At 43.9% G+C, this 18,583-nt stretch overlaps 2 protein-coding genes across 3 annotated transcripts; both read left to right on the top strand.

Moving 5' to 3' along the window:
* Positions 1-167: 167 nt before the first annotated feature.
* Positions 168-11,473, top strand: LOC110981024 (UDP-D-glucose 4,6-dehydratase-like). The gene is made up of 11 exons (XM_022238170.2): positions 168-289; positions 4,161-4,334; positions 4,716-4,782; positions 5,476-5,544; positions 6,122-6,212; positions 6,852-6,997; positions 7,675-7,877; positions 8,694-8,859; positions 9,379-9,440; positions 9,774-9,871; positions 10,247-11,473. Exons 2-11 carry the CDS (start codon positions 4,267-4,269, stop codon positions 10,366-10,368), a joined length of 1,092 nt encoding a protein of 363 aa, XP_022093862.2. The 5' UTR covers positions 168-289; positions 4,161-4,266; the 3' UTR covers positions 10,369-11,473.
* Positions 11,474-12,275: 802 nt separating this feature from the next.
* On the top strand, positions 12,276-16,950 carry LOC110980941 (uncharacterized). 2 transcript variants are annotated; one of them, XM_087145879.1, is made up of 3 exons: positions 12,276-12,718; positions 15,332-15,851; positions 16,274-16,950. In XM_087145879.1, exons 1-3 carry the CDS (start codon positions 12,548-12,550, stop codon positions 16,318-16,320), a joined length of 738 nt encoding a protein of 245 aa, XP_087002005.1. In that variant the 5' UTR covers positions 12,276-12,547; the 3' UTR covers positions 16,321-16,950. The 2 variants fall into 2 exon arrangements, with proteins under 2 accessions (XP_087002005.1, XP_087002006.1); XM_087145880.1 differs by having other exon boundaries at positions 12,281-12,718; positions 15,332-15,809.
* Positions 16,951-18,583: the final 1,633 nt, after the last annotated feature.

Genomic DNA, 18,583 nt, shown 5'->3' with positions numbered 1-18,583 from the left:
GTTGGAAAACTGTCAAACTTGAACTCATCATGCATACCGTACCGCAGGCCTACGAGGCCGGCCAAGGGCTAGCTTTGCGGCAGCATTATCGTGGGCGCGCAAGGAGCGCCCTCATTAGTGTGAACGTGAGTCATGCCCTGCTTCTTGTTTAATTCTACTTCTTCTCACATACGGGTTTTGCTCCGGGCTTCAGGACCCAGCTAAATTAAATCTTTTTACAGACTATTCCGACACGATCAAACAAAGAATGACCTGAGTATCGACTGGTTTGGACCCACGTCACTTTGAGGTACGTTTTTTAAGAAACAGCTCGGTTATTTAAGACCAGATAGGCCCTATCCAAGTCAAGTTAAGTCAAGAATCTTTATTGCATCCCACAAAGGTGATCAAAAGGCTCGCATACAAAAACAGTGGACATTATCAAAACAATTATGGTACATATGCAATTACAAGAGATATAAAAACAATTACAACTACCCAAATTCATTAAGCAATGTGTAATTTAGACTTGATGAACATTGTCTAAAAGATATTTCATTGTCTAGCACCTATATACTTTACTGTCAACGCTGGAACGCAGAATTATGCTGTTTTATTGCTCGAGGAATGGAGGACGCATGGTGTCGATTTGTCGCATCATATGGCACCCGCATACGACCACACCTCAGGATCAGCTGCTCAACAAGCCTACTATGAAGTGAATGGGTTTGCCATCCATTATCATCGCAGAGCCTGCTGATCAACAGGTCCTTGTCATGCTGTGTCCATTACCGGTCGGGACTCTCCAAGAATTCTTCTTGTGTCTTTAACAATTCTGCAACCGCTCCTTCAAAAGAGACTGAAAGAGACGGCGAAATTTTGTATTTCTTGAAACATGTCTCTCTGAGCACCCATCTGCCTAGACCCCGTGTCAAGAGGATTTTTTTTCAAGTCTCGCAACGCGTGCACCGCAGCATCAGCACGGAGGTTTCGTAGTTTGCCACCTTTTCGGTAATTCCATTCTTTCTTCTGCCGCTTCTTGCAGCTGTAGAAGTAATTCCAACTTCATGCTTCAATAGAACTGCAGAAACAAATCAGATTTCCTGTTGAATTTAACTTCAATAATCCTGGATTTTTTGTAACAAGTCATCCATTTAATAACTAAAGCCTAAAGGACCGTTTTCATGATCTGGTGTTCAGTGCTTTCTGATGATTTTGACGTGGAATTCAGCATTTAAGTGTAATCTTTGACACTGGTGTCCATCTACGGCCAGTCACGCGGAACCGGCATGGTGGTCGGGTGACCAATATGGACCTTTTGAGCAGGTTTCACTCATCCGGAGCATGGGATATAATTTAAGTAAAGGATAATGGCCGATAAATACCCTCGGTACGCGCCACTGGGGGGGGGGAGGTAAGAATGGGCCCAGGGGTATGCCCACGTCGGCACCCAGGGTATGCGACTTTACCTGGGAAGTCACAGTTTTTCGTAAAAAGTACAAGCGTTTTCTTACGTAAGGCCAATAGTTCCGGCTTTACAAATGTAACCGCACAGAACTGATGTCAGGCGCTCTTTTAATAGGTAATACATTCCATAACATACTTTGAGATGCATGCATGGCCCAGACAAGACACAGCGACAGTGATTTCTTTTGCTGCATGGAGATTCCGACGACCACCATTCACTGATGACATCCATGGATATTATGTGGAACGTGTCACCTTATGTAGAATTAGAATAGAACCGGCCGATTTTCTAACATTCCAGGCCCTATGATGGACCGTTAAGTCAGACCGAAGGAATAATTGTGGGGGGGGGGATAACTCGACGAGCGGGTGTAAACCACCACCCCCTTCTAATCACAGAACTGTGGATAACACCGTGAAAAAGGAAGCTTCGTCACTGAACGTCGTTGAACATTCCAAGAAGGATGACCTAAACTACTAAAAATGTCCGAGATTTATTTGTGAAATCGAAAGCTACAACAAGTTTCTAGGAGCTACATTCCATGACTTGATTTCCCTGGCCTTGTTGTGGAAGTTGTCAGCATGGCCTGCAAAGTCATGACGAGTTCTCCAATACAGAATGTGTAAACAGACAGATATCCTGCATTTGTTATACTTCAGCACTGAGACCCTTACCGACGCAACAGACTGTTCAATGTTAATCTTCATTGCTGCCAGCTACAAGCAACAAATCCGTCCACCTAGACTTCTTAAAACTGTTCCATGCTCTGCGAATGCTGGTGTTAGATACATTGTAGTGTAGTTGTGTAGCAGTGTAAAAACCCTTTTGATTTTTCTGCGTACAAAACCCGATTGAAGAAATGTAAAAAATACTTGAAATTTACATTATTAGTTATCATTCTCAGTGTATAGGGGCGGAATGGTGTTGTGCGTCAAGCGCCCTTTACGTTTGAACTCTTCTCATTTAGTATTGTGCGGCGACGGCATGCACATCCATTGTTTCTTAGCTGCGTGTAGATGGGACATGATCCACGGACAGCCGGCACTATTTTAGTTGATAATTTCAACTGTGACTCCGAGTGTTTAAATCCGTATGATATGTTTTTTATATGGGACTTTCACTTGTATCAGAAAAGGTAATTTTCGAGATGAAAATTGTCTTCAGGATCGATTTTTTTTTACCTGCAATTCCTTCTGACTGTGCCATGCCAACTTTGTTACCCAAGTTTCTGTGGCGACGGTCGGTTGTGCGTGTTGCATCTCCACGCGCAGTGATTTTTGATCAAATGTAAAGAATTTTTTACTCTTATACGTACCCAAAAGCAACGGGCAAAATCTGAATGGGACGCATCACTCGTTGTTTATAACGGTGTGCAAAATGGTTATGTTGAAGGGAAGGATTTCCTTCAACGACTACAGTCTGACGGTGAGGACAAATTAATTCGTTGTTATGAATGGAATGTAGGGGTGTTAACTTGAGGAGATCACAGCGCCGCGCGTGCATTATCTGAGTAAGCGGTTCGCTTGAAGGATCCATAGCTGGATCAAGAAGCTGAAGTGGGAATCCTTTTTCTAGAATCTTTATGAAACAAAAGGCTGGGGTACAAGTTCTTCAATTATCCTTGTAGATAATGGAAACTCTGGAGATTGTAGCTTTAAATGAAACGGTTCCTTATGAACACCCCCTTTTAATAAATGGAATAGGCTTACAGGCCGTTGTACACACAACGCGTGCGAACCCTTCCGCTTCCCCGTGTCTATTATCCAAGAAGGGCACCACTCCATTATTTAGCACGAATAGAGTAATGGAATCGGAATCCGAAAGAATGGAGAGGTATCGCCTCCATTGCTCCATTAAGGCAAAATAATGGATTTGCAAAACAACAGCGTGACGTCACAGGTGGAGGTTAATAGTACATCTTTCAATGTCTCAATTAATACCGGCGATACATAACAGCGCGACTCCAAGAGTCTGGAAAGCCAATCAAAATGCGCGAAATCTGTCGACCTCTTCCAAACGAGTAGACAGATTTCGCGCATTCTGATTGGCTGAGGCGTTACAGACTCTTGGGGCGCGCTATTGCAACCCTTAAATTCATGGGTTTTCAGAAGTCCTCGAAATCCATTCAGATTCTACTTCATCTAATGTGACGTCGTAATGGCGTGTGAATTTTTTTTAGTGGAAGAGTTCTTAAGCTTTGCACTGATGTGGAAAAAATGTGACGTCAACAAAATTCTGCGCTTTTGTTTGTAAACCTGTTTAAAATTTTGGATTTATCAATGCTTGATATGACGACACGATAACGTCATCATATTATTTTCTTTTTTTTAAAGTGTACCCACATCCTTTATCCTTGTACACATTTTTAAAAGACTGCACTTCGTATATATTTCCTAAATTGAACTTTCCCAGACATGGAGAATATTAATCATCTTTGCATGGCTTACAGGAGAAGTTAGTTGCTTGGCTTATAATTCGACTCGAAATTCGTACAATCAGATTAGAGCGTTGTGATTTTACGTATTGATATGTTTCCGTATAGCCTCCAAGCCAGTTTTACAATAAATATGACATTGTTTTACGAGTACCAGCACTTCTGCGAAAACCCGGAAGTTTGCTGCATTCCTATGAAAAGTAAATCTGTGTGTGGTGCAATGTTCAGCTCAGTTGACTGAAAAGAGCTGGTAGGAGACGGTTATCCTCTGTTTCACAGGAGGACGTGATCGGCAGCGAAGAGGGAAGGCCTGTCAAGAGACGATCGACTCGGCACTTGTAATTCACGGAGAGATTCGTCTGACGACGCCCTTTTGGAAACAACTATGACGGCCGAATTCGACGGTAGCATCTACCGTAAAAGGATCTTGCTGACCGGTGGGGCCGGATTCATGTAAGTTTTGACAGTGATGGCATTTTTATGAGCTGTTTTCTACACCTGAAAGGCCGTGTCACGACAGATGGCATGCTGAAGTCCAGACTAGAATGACCTAACAGTCATCTGTATTTTACGGAATTAGGCCTACCTGCAACGGTTGGTCAAACAGATTATAAGTAGGCTTTGAAGACAGCGTGAGGGAAATATAGATTTGGACGTATATTTGTAACACATTATTCAGTACCCTCATCTTCTGTTTGTATTATCGTAATTTTTGTGCATTTGTTACCAACTCTCCAACCCGCTGCTCCATTGACTACCATGTCACTGCTATTGATTTAGGTAGATTGAAGATTTTGATACGGATTGTTGGATTGTGTTTTTTTTACACTTTAGTGGTGGTCACGTGACTTCTAATCTGGTTGAGAGGTATCCAGAATATTACGTTGTGAATTATGACAAGGTGGGTTGCTGACTTCTTCCTCTGAGAGAGGCAAATTATTTCGACCATCTTTATTGAGTGTTTTCTTGAACTGTGTTATGCTTAACCCTAAAGTACCATCGCATTTTGCCGGTTCGAACCCTTTAGCCAGATGTGCACCATTCGTAAAATGGCATGGATCTCTACGATCAATGGTTGCATTCACGGACAAATTCGAGCCACAGTCGTTTGTCAACCACTGGTTGATTTTCCCTGACACGCTATGCACAAAATGCACCCCGGGTTCCTGTCAAAATCGGCGGTGGTTGACGAACTGTCCTCGCTCGAACTCACCCTGCGTGGTTTCGTGTGACAGTCTCGACCCAGTCCTAGCTGATGGTAAACATATAGGCGTACAAAGTGTCATGTTCTGAGGTACTGCGACATCGATTCCCTTTATATCATACGGTTGCTTTGAGCCTGTTTGTTTCACAGTGATCTGGATCTCGATCATTTGTCCGAAGCTTTGTTCGGGCCATCCACTAGGCGGGTTCTGGTGTCAACGAGCTCAGCATCAGATCACTGATGACGATCCGCATCTGCGCGAAACAAACGGGACCTTAGTCAAATAATCAAGATATGTACCAGATTATGTTTTGTTTGGTTTAAGGTGAAACATGGGCGCGTTGAGATGGAATGTTTGAATGATTTTTTCGGTCTTTTATCGTACTGCAGCTGGAGTACTGCTCGTGTTTGAAGAACTTGGAAAAAATAGCTTCAAAGCCGAATTACAAATTCATTCATGTGAGTAATTCGTTCGATCATGATGTCACACAGTCGAAGGTCCAACAAAAATGGCAGAGCACAGTGTACGATTCAAACGACAGGTTGGAGGACTTCTCCCATCGAGAAACGAGGGTGCCAAATTTGAGCACTCTCCCGTGGGAGAAAACGTAAGGTTACGCCTCCAAAAAGGCCTTCAAATGCGAAAAATGTGAGGGATAGCCTTGTCAGAGTTTCGGGTCGTGTCTCCCACCACCATTGCTTGTAGAACTCGAGCCACTGTCATTTTGGGCCTTTTCCCCCCAAAGTTTCCTCCTCAGATTACCGCCGATCTAACTTGTTACGGATAAGGGGACATCCGCTGAAACTAAATGTTTACGGCTTTTTTGTCAGATGCAATGATTTATTCCAACCCCTATTTCTACAGATTCTGCACTGCAAATAGCCTCCACACATCAATCCCTAAACTACTAACCCTTGGAATTTTTTTGCACGCCATTGTAATAAAAACAAGAGTTTTACGGATGAAATGATTTACTGGTTATGATGCGGGTATTGCCACTACCAGCTTTCACGAAGTATTTCCCCTTTTGCGTAGGGAGACATCTGTGACGGGGACAAACTCCGCCACGTACTCCAGCGAGAGCGCATTGATACGGTCCTGCACTTTGCCGCCCAGTCACATGTTGGTCAGTAATATCCATGCTTGAACCGAGCAGACATTCTTATATAAAACGAACGACTGCTTGTTACGTAAGACAACTCATTCCAATCGGCTAAACAACGAATAAACACAGAACTCCACAAGCAAACGAATGTAATAATTCGCCACTGTGATTCAAAATGCCATTTCATCCCCTTATTTTCGATGACGCCGACGCTTTTAATGCTAATTATAGAATAAAAAGAAACCAATGCTCATCGAAATTATGCATTATGGGGTAGACGATACGGATTTGGAATTTTCGTAAATCTGTCAGCAGTTTTTCGGACAGTTTTCTGATTATGCCAGTAAGAGTATATCGCCTTCAATTGTGAAACCAAATTTAGCAATTAGACGTTTCTGACAACTGAATTCTTTCTACCAGTTTGTAAACATTTAGAAATACATGCTTAGAGTATTAATTAATGGTGCTAAGCAAAAAAGCGGGACTACGTGTGCAGTATGTTCAAGGACCAGAGTTCAGGTTCATGTACTTTTTGTTTTCAGTGTAGCCCCACAAATCTTTCTCGATCAATAAAACTAAGTTGTCCAAAGACCTCAAGCTTTCCCCATAATACGACAGGGCTACAGTGCTGTGCTTACACCTTACCTTGCTTCACCGTAGATAACTCCTTCAGGAGTGTCGACAACTTCATCCGGAGCAACGTGCAAGGTACCGGATCGCTGCTGGAGGCAGCCAAGCAGTACGGCGGTATCTCCCTCTTCTTGCACGTCAGCACAGATGAGGTCTACGGTGGTAACAGTAAAGTGGTAAGAAATGAATTTCACCGAGAAAATTGGTATGGAGAACATTGTTATGCGGGAAATAGAATTGTGTGATATCAGGTGTAGGGTGTATATTACTTGTGACTCGGTCTGGGTCGTGACTTACATTTGAGCAGTGCTTAAATAAGTTCTACCCAATGCGGGCGATTCACAATAGTGCGCCTCCAAGAGCTTGCAACGTGTTGGCCAATCACGATGCACGAAATCTGCCGGCCCAATATGCGTTTGGAAACGGTGGATAGATTTCACGCATTGTGATTGGCAAACGCGTTGCAAACTCTTGGAGGCGCACTGTTGTGGCTCGCTAGCATTCCTAATGTGGCCGAGAGCACATCCCTTTCACAACCTGAATCAGGAGAGAGCTCGCTGATGGTCGAGTTCTGCAGATGAGGAAATGTCTCTCGGCAAAATCGGTGTTGCTTGGGTAGTTGACGCTCTCAGTAAAAATCACCTGAAAACTCGTCACAATTAAGGTACATTCTCATATATTAATATTTTGACAGTTAATGGTTCCCCATTAGCAAGCCTTTTATACACTGGGCCAATTTGTGTGCTCATCATAATCAAAAAAAAAAAGAAAAAAAAAAGAAAAAGAAAAAAAAGCAGTGTTGGTTATACCTAATTATTTAATATTGATTTCAACATCTGTAAACTATACCTAGGCATTAACGGAGGAGGCGCCCCTCAATCCTACCAACCCTTACTCCAAGTCCAAAGCCGAGGCGGAGATCATCGCCAAGATGTACTGGGACAAGTATCGGTTCCCAGTCATTATCACACGGGGCAACAACGTCTACGGCCCCCACCAGTTCCCCGAGAAAGTCGTGCCCAAATTTATCGGGCTGCTGCTGCGAGGCAAAAAGTGGTAAGATAAAATATTTAAAGGAAGAATGTCTTTGTCAGGGCCCAAATTGCGAAATGCACTTAGATCGTCGCTAAATGGTTGGTTAATTAAGCAAGAAGAAAGATGGAAAAAGGAAAATATGAAGCACAGAATTTTTTAGACAGTTTTTTATGAGGCAGAACTGATTTTGTGGCCGCGGCCATTAATGCGTGGTCATGTGATCAGAATCTCGATGTCACAAGTGCTCCAAGGGGGCTTTCAGCTGACAGATTTCTGCTACGATCATCCACGATTTTTACAGGCAATTTATGCCTTCGCATCTGCAATACCATTTTGTATAGCAAAGTACTATTTTGTCTCGGACAAACAATCTCCAGTTGCTGAGAATGCCCCTCCCCACGCTTGTGGGCCTAATTCTGCATGTGCTGGTACCCAGTCTTTGCGCTGGCCCAAAAGCACCTGTGACGTCACCATCTATCTGATCAAGTGATCAAATTCTGATCATGCGATCACTCGTTAATGGCCACGTCCACAAAAACTGTCTAAAAGATACTGGGCTTCATATTTTCCTCGTGTGTTCTTATTCATGCTTGACTAATTCTGTAGTGACGATCTGTATAAGTACATTTTGCAATTTAGGTCCGAAAAAGACAGTCTTCCTTTAAAAATCCTTCCACACACTCGTATACGGATCCCGGCTATCATAATTCTTCAATAGACGGTATCATACGACAAAAGAATCTTTAGAACACATTAATGGATCATAGCACAGAAAACCAAGACCTCGGTCATTTATACAGTTAGAGCTATTCTCTCCCAATTGTATTTGCATCAAAGCTGCATTCACGGGGACGGTACCTGCACCCGCAATTTCATGTACGTGCAGGACGCCGTGGAAGCCTACCTGACCGTGCTGCACAAGGGAGAAGTGGGAGAGATCTATAACATCGGCACGGAATTCCGTATATCCGTCAACAGCCTAGCCAAGACCCTAACCAAAAAGGTGGGTGAATTTGAACGCGAGAATTTAACGAAAGACAGTGTCCCGTCGTGTCCCTTTTCCAACTGCTGGTCTCTTTGTCACAGTTTGTTGACGGCACCGGAAACGAAGGCGCTGCAAAGTGTTGGGTAGCTTACTTCTGAGGCCGGCCTGTACAGCGATAGTTCGAAGAAAACCAAAATGTTGAAGAAACTCAGGGGAAAACGTGGCGTATATCACGCCTCAGTTTGCTAGTCCACACCGCCGTAGTGTGTTACCATTAGCTCTTGACGAAAAATTGTCAAGTAGGCCTACAAACGTCGCAAGGCCTCATGGGTATAACGTACTCGCGCTAGTTCTGTGCTCAAGTGTAAAGTCGCATATAAAAGCAGTGACCTGTGCCACATTTTGACGAACTCTACCCAATGAGGAATCGAGGAAACTGCGCCAAGCAAACTGAAGAAATGCGGCGCATTGCCCCCGGTGAATCTCCCTCAATTATAATTGATCTTTGGGTGGGGCATAACGCTTCATTTTTTGTAGATTCGAGGCCAGAGGAAGGACGACAACGATGTTGAGGATCACATGGAATTTGTAAAGGATAGGTAAGGACTGAAAGTCATGCTTTCTAGTTTCTTCTACATGCTTCAAAACGCCCCAGTGACTGTTAGCTTGAAAAAAAATCAACAGTAGTGGTTGGTGGCGCTATTTTAATATAGTGTTAATCAATTTGTTATCTTTTTCACATTTCTCTCGGTACCATTAATGAAAGACGATAGATGCCACATGACTATAAATCACGCTGTATATTCATCGTAAAAGGCTTCAAATTTCCTTGTGGTATTTACAAACCGAGATTTAGTCTTAAAGTAAGGTACCAGTGAGTGAGAATTTTACCAGTTCGTACTGAGTTGCCTAATGGCTGTCCTCGTTCCCAGGCCGCACAACGATAAGGACTATCCCATTGACTCTTCCAAGCTGCGAAGTCTTGGCTGGCATCCCAAAATGCCCTGGGATAAAGGACTCGATACTACGAGTAAGTTTGTTATCAGCAGACATTTCTGTGTTTCATTGTGCGATGGGTTACACACATATCAGTATACGCCTAGTTTTGCAACTTAACCCAAGCCACAAGAGTCCTTTAAATTTAAGAGAAAAGGGGTAAAATACACGCTGAAAAGTATGTATCTTTGTTTCATAACCTGGCAAGATAAGGCGGAAATGTACCCACAGTCTGCGTAAAGGCCGCGTGCGACCACACGTCCCGTGTTTCTTCCCTTTACTGTCACAATACTCGTCTGTTCTGTACATATGCCAAGTAGCTCTTCACGCAGATGGAATTGTGACTTTCGAAATTCTTATTGTCAGAAGTGATCATTGATTTGGGGGTTATTTTGTCTTGCACGCGCAGTCGAATGGTACCGGCATAATTTCTCCAACTGGGGCAAACTGTCAGAGAGGGCGCTAGTCCCTTTCCCTGATGTCATGGGCGACACTATCAAAGAGAACGGAGACGATCAACCGGAAATGTGATTGGCCTGAGGGTTCGACCGACGCCACAGCAGTGGAAGCTTCGAGGGTGTATTTGTTCAGTGCATCTTGGGTAATTCAGATTGCCGAAGGTAATTCATTATTTCAAAAAAAATTACAATACTTACGTAAGAAAATGACGCCCTTCACTGACAAGAATTAAACAATTATCAGCACGAACTTACAACTGATATTGAGGAAATAAAATTCCATTGGAAATCGACTGAAATTAGAAATTTACAATGGAAGCATGGGATGTAATTCCAAAAGGGAAATGACTGCAAATATGCAACCAATGTGTGCCTATAATCTTCAAATTTGTGACAATGTCGAACTGTAATCACAGAATAATTTTTTTTCAGTGTTTGACTTTGCCCTTGATTCGGGGATATGTCAAATTCATTACAGGTTTATTAAATACGAACTAAGATGTTTATTTGCCTTACACAGCATTACGTTTAAGCACGTTTAATTGAACAACTCTGTCCCACCTCATTAGTTAGTTGTCTAATTACGTTATTATGTGGGACTGAGTTTTTGACTTCGTTTAAATGCAAAGAGTTTTAAGTACTTTTAAACTGTACAAGTCGAACTCAAACGTGGTCTTTTATTTAGCTAAGGCATAAATAGTTGTTTAGCGTTTTATTATATTCTTTTGTCACATTCTTTCGGATTTTATTATTGGTGTAAAGTTTTTGTATTTTTTTTAAGACCAGCACCATGCTCCCTTAAATCAAAGATGCTGGTGTTAAACAGATTTTCGGCACTTTTAAATTTAACGCCGAACAACTCTGGCAATGCGTTGTATCGGGAAAACAGTGTGACTCATTGATAACGGAAGAAAAACAAAAACGAAATCATTTTCAAAGTACATTTTTCTGCACGGTTTGGAGCATTTCTTTTGCCCAATGGGAATGGAGAAAATGGTTTTGTGTTAAGGTTTTGTTTATGTATACGTGAAGATGTGTAACTTCGTATGCTAAAACAGATGGAAGGGGGGACATATGAATATTTATAAGGATGGAATATTTATGAAGCAAAAAAAAAAGGGAGGAATGTACTTCTTTAATGAATAAAGATAACAGGACTGATGCAATTATGGAATGCATTTTGGCTTCACCCTTGTGATTTGACAGGTCGTGGTGTGACTGCGTATTAGCATAAATTTGCATACAGACACTGAATGGGACCGTGGAGGATTGCTCAGCGGGGGACTTTGAAGCTTCAGTTCACAATTCAAGAACACAATTTGGGCGGCCTGTTGGCATTTTGCAATTTCAAAGTGAATTTCACAGCACGCCAGAGGCGTAACTAGGGCTAAATGTCCAGGGGCGCCTGGTGGTGCACGTTTTTTTCCAGAAACCAAACTGCAGCTGAAAAGCTATATAAGATCAACGGAGATTATTCACAGATTTCAAAAGGCTGGGGGGGGGGAAACCCGGGGGCATCTGTTGGTGGGCACATGCCCCCCGGGCCCCCACCCTTAGTTTAATGCACCACTGCAGCATGCGCTATTCTTCCAGCGATTAAGTTTGGACCCGTCATGCATCGCTGTATTCCTGCTGTGACGAGGGCCATTTTAAAAATCTAAGGTTTGTTCCTGTTCGGCTTCCGGCTTCAAGCTTACTGATATTCAGGTTGAAGACTTAGCAGGTTACAGATAAGCCCACAGATAAATTTTGCAGCAATATTCAGCTGTTTATGAGCCTTTTACCGTTCGAATATTGGCAAAATAGTCCTCGAGCCAGACAGACACCCACGCCAGAAAGAAGCCAAAATTTGAAAAAGGGTTTCAGTTGCCCGGGGTCGTTCAAGTGGACACCCTCTGGGTCTGATGTTACCGACTTCATCATGTTCCGTTCTGGATATTTGTAGTGATAACGAGAAAAATGGGTGCGCCAAATCAAGTCAAAGTTGAACAAACGGCACGCGAGAGCCCCACCATTCCACTCATACCCATTCTGTTTAGACTGTTTGGTGGACCTGTGTGGACCTGTTGCTTTGGAAACCATTAGCCGTCTATGCACTTAGCAGTGAGGGTACGAAGCCCGACCTCAAGCGAAGTGCCCAGCGGATCCGACGCGACAAGCCAATACCGTCGGTGGCCACTGAGGAACCGCAGACTAAGTTACCGTCGGCGCACGGGCTGCGACACCGTCAATCGGGGCATTTCAGGGCCAACATGGCGGGATGGTGCATGGTTAGGGTAGCGTTGATTTTCTTGGCACTGGCTACCAGCAGCTCGTCCGCTCTGCCAGTCAAGAGAGATGTAGGTGTCGCCCTAGTCAGTCCCATGTCTCCGGATGACGTCAAGAAGGATCTTCGCGAGGCCATTGATTTGCACGAACTTGTGGTAAGCACACTCTAGTGTGGACTGGTGCCCGTCCCTATACTATAGGGACCGGTTGCAAACTGCGATTTGACGTGATTAGCCCAGTCAATTTGGATTATGAATATTCAAATTTTTGTCAGGCCAATAGCAATGCGTTAACATGAAATACGTTTCAACGGGAGGCGAATAAAACACAAGTACCGATCCATGCTAGGCCTCTTTTGATCACAGTTTAGTTATTTATTTTTCAATAATTATCATCGATTTATCATTTTACGGCAATTTATTTCAAATAGCGGTTATTGTGTTATGGTGAAGTTATTTTGGTAACTAAGAAGAAAAAAAACCGAAATGTGCTATCAGCTCCTGCTTGATTTTGCATTGAGCGGGCATCGTTACCTCATTTACCTACACCAGGCAGGACTCTGCCGGATTTATCACCCGCTACCGGTCCCTACGTTCGGAGAACGTCTGTAAGACGTCTGGAGACTACGTACGGGACGGGAACCAGTCTACCTCTCGTGTAATTTGATTTTACTTCACAGCTGCATCCGGAGCTAGGTCTAGGTCTTCACTCCATTGGAAATGCGTGGAGACGCGTAGACGATAGACCTAGCCGTAGGTTTAGAAGCCCGTTTCGGACACGGCCCATTTCTTTAAAAAGATGGGAGAGTACATTTTAATGATCCCTATTAATTATATACTCCCTTGAAGTTTTTAGACACTTTAACTTTTGAACTAAGAACTTTAAGATTACAATCCACGGGAAAAAGGATAGGACTGGAAGTTGGCAAAGTTGCTTAATGAGATCAACGGATTTTGGTTTATGTAGGCATGCAGAAATTTGAAGTAGCACAAAAATCAGTATAAGTTTAGTGTCGGTCTTGGTATAATTATACCTTATGCTCGACTAATTTATACCTTGTGCGCGACTAATTTATGCCTTATGCTCGACTAATTTTTTGGAAATATTTGCCACAAAATAGCACACACGCCTACATCCCCTGAAAGATTTCGTCTTCGGAATTCGGACATCGGAATTCTTCTAGCTGCGTATGAAAGCGTGCTTGTCAGGCAGGGATTCTAGACTTAACTCGAGGCGGCCGATAGAGGGCTCGTCGACAAGGCCAATTGTCAAAGTGCTGGTAGTAGTGGCCATGGCGTGGAAAGAAACGAAGGAGTAGAAATCCTGGTACTCGATTGACTTCCTGCAGCTTTTAGCCCGTGTGAACGTTTCGTCATCGCACACACATTATCCACCGTTTATTGGTCTACGTGTGTTTGTTCGAAAGCGCCCCCATTCGTGCAGAACTGACTTCCATGCCCCTGAAGAAGGGGAAAGTACTCACAACTTTCTGAGGTGTTTGAGACGAATCAAAGTCCGTTTTTGTGGTTTTCTTTTTTGTTCGGTTTGCAATGGCTTAGCCAATGACTTTTCGGGGGAAATTTCCCTCTGAAGATGATCGTCATTCAACATACACGATCACGATGATTGAAAAATGATTCCTAAACTCCACTGCAAAATAGAGCCACTTGAAAGTTCCCCCTTTTGTCTGAAATCCACAGAAACAAAAGCTGGGCGGCTAGCTGGTGGCTCCTAATCCTTTGGAGCCCCACCCCTTTACACCTATGCAACAACCATTGTCCTCTATAACTCAGTGTCGCATGGCTAGGAGAAAGGTTGACGGCTCAATATTCAACCCAAATTCCAGCTCAAGGCTGCGCCTTGTACGAGGAGAGACAATTGGAGTGTTGTCGCTGTTTGGCGAGTGCAAAATGCAAATGTTAGCCCAGTCATCTGGGTTTCATTCATGACAGAGAAGCACTCGTCAGTTACTCTGAATCCAGTGCACGTGCGCAGATTTTTAAAAGTTTAATGCTGTGAAAAGGTGACAATTAAGCCTAACTCTGCAGTCTGAGGGAAAATTCGTATACTCCCGCGTCGCCGAAAACACCACGTATGGACAAAATTTGCCTTCTTGTTTTACCCGATATGCGTTTGGGAAAGGGATTGCAGGTTGTGACATGACACCAAACTTTGGGGCACTTGAAATTAAAAAATCAAACATGGCCAAGTTCAATGTCAGAAATATAGTTTGCAATGTTAGTTGAAAGTTTTTTCTTCAAATGGCTGCATCATGCAAGCAAGTGAATCTCTCCGAACATAATGCTAACTCTGTAATTTGTTTGAGATCGGGGAAGGGGGGTTACATTAAAATATTGCCAAGTATTTGATTTATTGGCTTCGTGGCTTATATTCGTAAAGACTCGTTATTTTCATAAAATGCAGATGAAAAAGTACTTCGGGACTTCATAATTTTTGTGTAACTTCAAAAGCAGTTTAATGTTGCTATTCATGAAAATTACTTTATGTTCCCTGTACCTCGGCCGCGTCCGATGTCCATGGCCACGACTAGAATTTACACATGCGCTCATGGTAAATGATTGGTATCTATAACTACCAGCAGCAGTAAGCCTGTGCGTAATTTATAGGCTTTGGCTGATTTTTGGCCCTGTGAAATGCACCCCTCTTACACCAACTCTATAACATGATAAACCCCAGTTCCCACTTTTAATGAACCTGGCGACCGTGACAGGCTTTCAGCTTTCAATCTTGTCTTCCAATTTTAACAGGAAGAGCTTTATCAGCATGCCGTCAAGAAGGGTCTTCTTCCACAGATGGAGAGGGTGAGTGATGGAGATGGAGATGAAATTGCGAAGAAGAGCCTCATGATGGGAGGAGAGATGGGAGGAATGATGAGGGGGCGGAAATCTGGAGGAGACTGGTGGAGAAAGATCAGTGAACTGTCCAAAGACGACCCCTGGCGCATCTTTTACGAAAATTTTATCGGCCGCGGTGAGGGCGGGAGAGGTGGAGGCGGTAATGGTGGAGGCGGAGGTAGTGGAGGGTGTCTTTGTGATTACATTAAGGTGCTTTTCAAGAGTCTCCTAGATATGTGTGAAAATGGAGGAGGAGGCGGTGGTGGAGGAGGGGACAAGCCGGGAAATGGAGGCGGAGGCGGTGGAGGCAACAGGCCAGGTAATGGAGGTGGCGGAGGTGGTGGAGGAGGCAACAGGCCAGGTCATGGAGGTGGCGGAGGGGGAGGTGGAGGCAACAGACCAGGTAATGGAGGTGGCGGAGGGGGAGGTGGAGGCAAACGGCCAGGTAATGGAGGCGGAGGAGGGGGAGGTGGGGGCAACAGGCCAGGTAATGGAGGCGGAGGAGGGGGAGGTGGAGGCAACAGGCCAGGTAATGGAGGCGGAGGAGGGGGAGGTGGAGGAGGTGGAGGCAACAGGCCAGGTAATGGAGGTGGTGGAGGGGGAGGTGGAGGCAAGCCGGGTCATGGAGGTGGAGGAGGGGGAGGTGGAGGAGGAGGAGGCAAGCCGGGTCATGGAGGTGGCGGAGGGGGAGGCAACAGGCCAGGTAATGGAGGTGGCGGAGGGGGAGGTGGTGGAGGTGGAGGCAGCCGGGTCATGGAGGCGGAGGAGGGGGAGGAGGAGGCAAGCCTGGTCATGGAGGCGGAGGGGGAGGTGGATGGGGAGGCGGTGGTGGAGGTTGGGGAGGGGGTGGAAGAGGAGAAAGAGGCGGTTGGGGATGGCACAATGGCGGGAGATGGGGATAAGGTTTGACGTGCGTAATTCCAGTCTGCGATATCCAAACACCGTTTACTAATATAAAAGAATAATGCTTGGGAAAATAGTAAAAGATTTTAACAAGCGTATCATTAGAGTTTTAAAAAGATTAGGTTAACCACCTGTTTTATGTAGGTAAAAATTTTTTTCTTCAGAAGAACCCGACAAGTGCATGTTTTTGAACAGGTTTTGAAGCTTAATTTACCTTTACAGCCCACACTAAAGTGTACAATTTGCAGAGAGTTCTCGTTCCATGCTAATATTGCTTTGCTCAGTCGAGATGGCAGTGTGTGTCTTTAGATAATGGGACTTCAAATCGATTCAGTGTATGTCTTCGACGATCTGCCAGGATTTCCTTTGATTTCCATTAAAGCAAGGCCTGGTTTGCGATCAAAAATTTGCCATCAGATCAATTTAAAAAAAGTAAAATCTGAAAACTGTAATGGATAACATTTTAAAAACTCCTTTGTTGCTGGTATTCTTTTCACTGATACCAAACGATAAGTGTCAATCGCGTTAATAATTTTTGGTTTAAAGCGTTTATACAGTCTTTCACCAAAAATACTTAACTTTTTCATTTGCGCTTCTTCAGAATAAACCAAAAATTGAAGATTAAGAAAGCTTTTGAGTGTCACAGAGTTTGATATATAGCAGCGTGGGGGTGACAATACCATTTTGGGGAGAGGGGAGCCGTACTTGGTTTTGTATTCAAAAGTTATCGAAAAGACGCAAACGTTTCCATTCAATTTCATTGTCTTTAAAATTTCAAAAACAGATCTAAAGATCTCTGCTAAACTTGGATGAAGCTGGAAATGTTTATCCACTTCTCTTTTCAAAAGTAAGATTCACCATTTTGTTCCTGTAGACCAAGGAACAGGGAATTTAAGAATAACTAGAGAACAGGAATTAGGCAGACTTGCAATCTAATTAAAAATGTCATGATCTATAAACATCATGAAACGGTAAACGAACTGTCGAAATGGAAGGGACACGAGCGGATGCCAGTCTAATTATATTGTATTAAAATGATTTTTCCAACATGAACACCCCACCTGGTAACTTAGTAGTTGCATCTTGACTGGTCAAAAGGAATGCAAAACAATGGACATTGTCTTGTGGCCAGGAACTCCAGGTTTAATCAGACGATATAATATGCAAGGCGGCCTGATTGCCGATTTATGGTTTAGAGTGGGGGGGGGGCAACGTGAGCCATGGGCCTCCGAAAAGGAGCCCCACAATTTTTTGGAAAAATACAAGCGAATTTGAGGGTCTTTTTTGTCGTTCCCCGTCCTTTAATGGCCAACATTTTGGCATCACTCTCAAAATGCCATAAAAGATTACATAAAAGGTTCCATATTTTCAACCCCCCCGCAGAAAACACGTCTGGCCCCGGCAAATTTGGTCCTACAACCATCCTGGTGTGAAGTAAGGATTGCTATCACGATTGAGCCCGAGAAAATTGGCTTAAAGTAAACATGAAGGGGGATAGGTCGTGCCACTCAATGTTGGTGTTTGCTGAAGGCTGCATGATGACACGCCTCGGAAAGAAGTATAAACACTGGGAACATTTGACGAACCCCAGATCACTACAAGCTCGTCTCGGTCTTTAAATCGGACGAGAGGAGAGACTTTGAACCGTCATTCAGGAAAAAAGTCCGGCACTGGAGCAGAATTCGCTGCGGTTCACGATGGGGTTCCCAGCGGCGCTGCCCCGTTTGACACTCGCCCTAGTCCTGGTGGTCCTATGCCTGAGCACCGGCGTTTTGCCAAGGCCCGTAGCCAACACTTTCCCGGGAGCGAAGCGTTCGAAAGGCGAGCGACAAGAGGTCGAGTCGAACTCGAACTTCGTAGTAAGTGGATTGATTTTATTTTAGAAATTGCATAGATACCCTCAATTTTAAAGGGCTAAGGGACGAGGTTAGGAAGGGGAAAAGGAGAAACATGCTTTGTTACGTCAACAGAATGCGGCAGACCGTCTGTCTGTCAAATGTGGGGTATCGTTCCAGGGAAGAACGATAGAGCAGACAGAAAATGTGAAGAAACAGCAAAACGAAATCGTAAATCTACCCTGAATGGTAACTCAGGAAAATTTCCTCTTTCACGCCTGAACGTTCGTTGGAGCTCGAAATAATAGCTTCCGATGAATGGTACACAGTCAAAGGCGTATCCAGGTTTTGTCCAGGCTGGGGATTTTTTTTCAATCGTAAATGATTCCTAAGTCTTTCACCCACGATATAATTGTCTTCTTTCTAC

The sequence above is a fragment of the Acanthaster planci genome, linkage group LG14 (genome assembly GCF_054643075.1).
Source record: "Acanthaster planci isolate LZ-2023a linkage group LG14, COTS_SCS, whole genome shotgun sequence".
Taxonomy (NCBI): domain Eukaryota; kingdom Metazoa; phylum Echinodermata; class Asteroidea; order Valvatida; family Acanthasteridae; genus Acanthaster; species Acanthaster planci.
Note: the sequence above shows the minus strand (reverse complement) of the source record. Positions and strands in the feature narration are given on the sequence as shown.

Excerpts from the sequence above, each read along its gene's own strand:
- LOC110980941 (XM_087145879.1), top strand. The coding sequence starts at position 12,548 with ATGGCGGGATGGTGCATGGTTAGGGTAGCGTTGATTTTCTTGGCACTG. Across the intron at positions 12,719-15,331 it reads TTGATTTGCACGAACTTGTG|GAAGAGCTTTATCAGCATGC; the intron begins GTAAGCACACTC and ends CAATTTTAACAG. Across the intron at positions 15,852-16,273 it reads TGGCGGAGGGGGAGGTGGAG|GAGAAAGAGGCGGTTGGGGA; the intron begins GCAAACGGCCAG and ends GGGGTGGAAGAG.
- LOC110981024 (XM_022238170.2), top strand. The coding sequence starts at position 4,267 with ATGACGGCCGAATTCGACGGTAGCATCTACCGTAAAAGGATCTTGCTG. Across the intron at positions 4,335-4,715 it reads ACCGGTGGGGCCGGATTCAT|TGGTGGTCACGTGACTTCTA; the intron begins GTAAGTTTTGAC and ends TTTACACTTTAG. Across the intron at positions 8,860-9,378 it reads CCAAGACCCTAACCAAAAAG|ATTCGAGGCCAGAGGAAGGA; the intron begins GTGGGTGAATTT and ends CATTTTTTGTAG.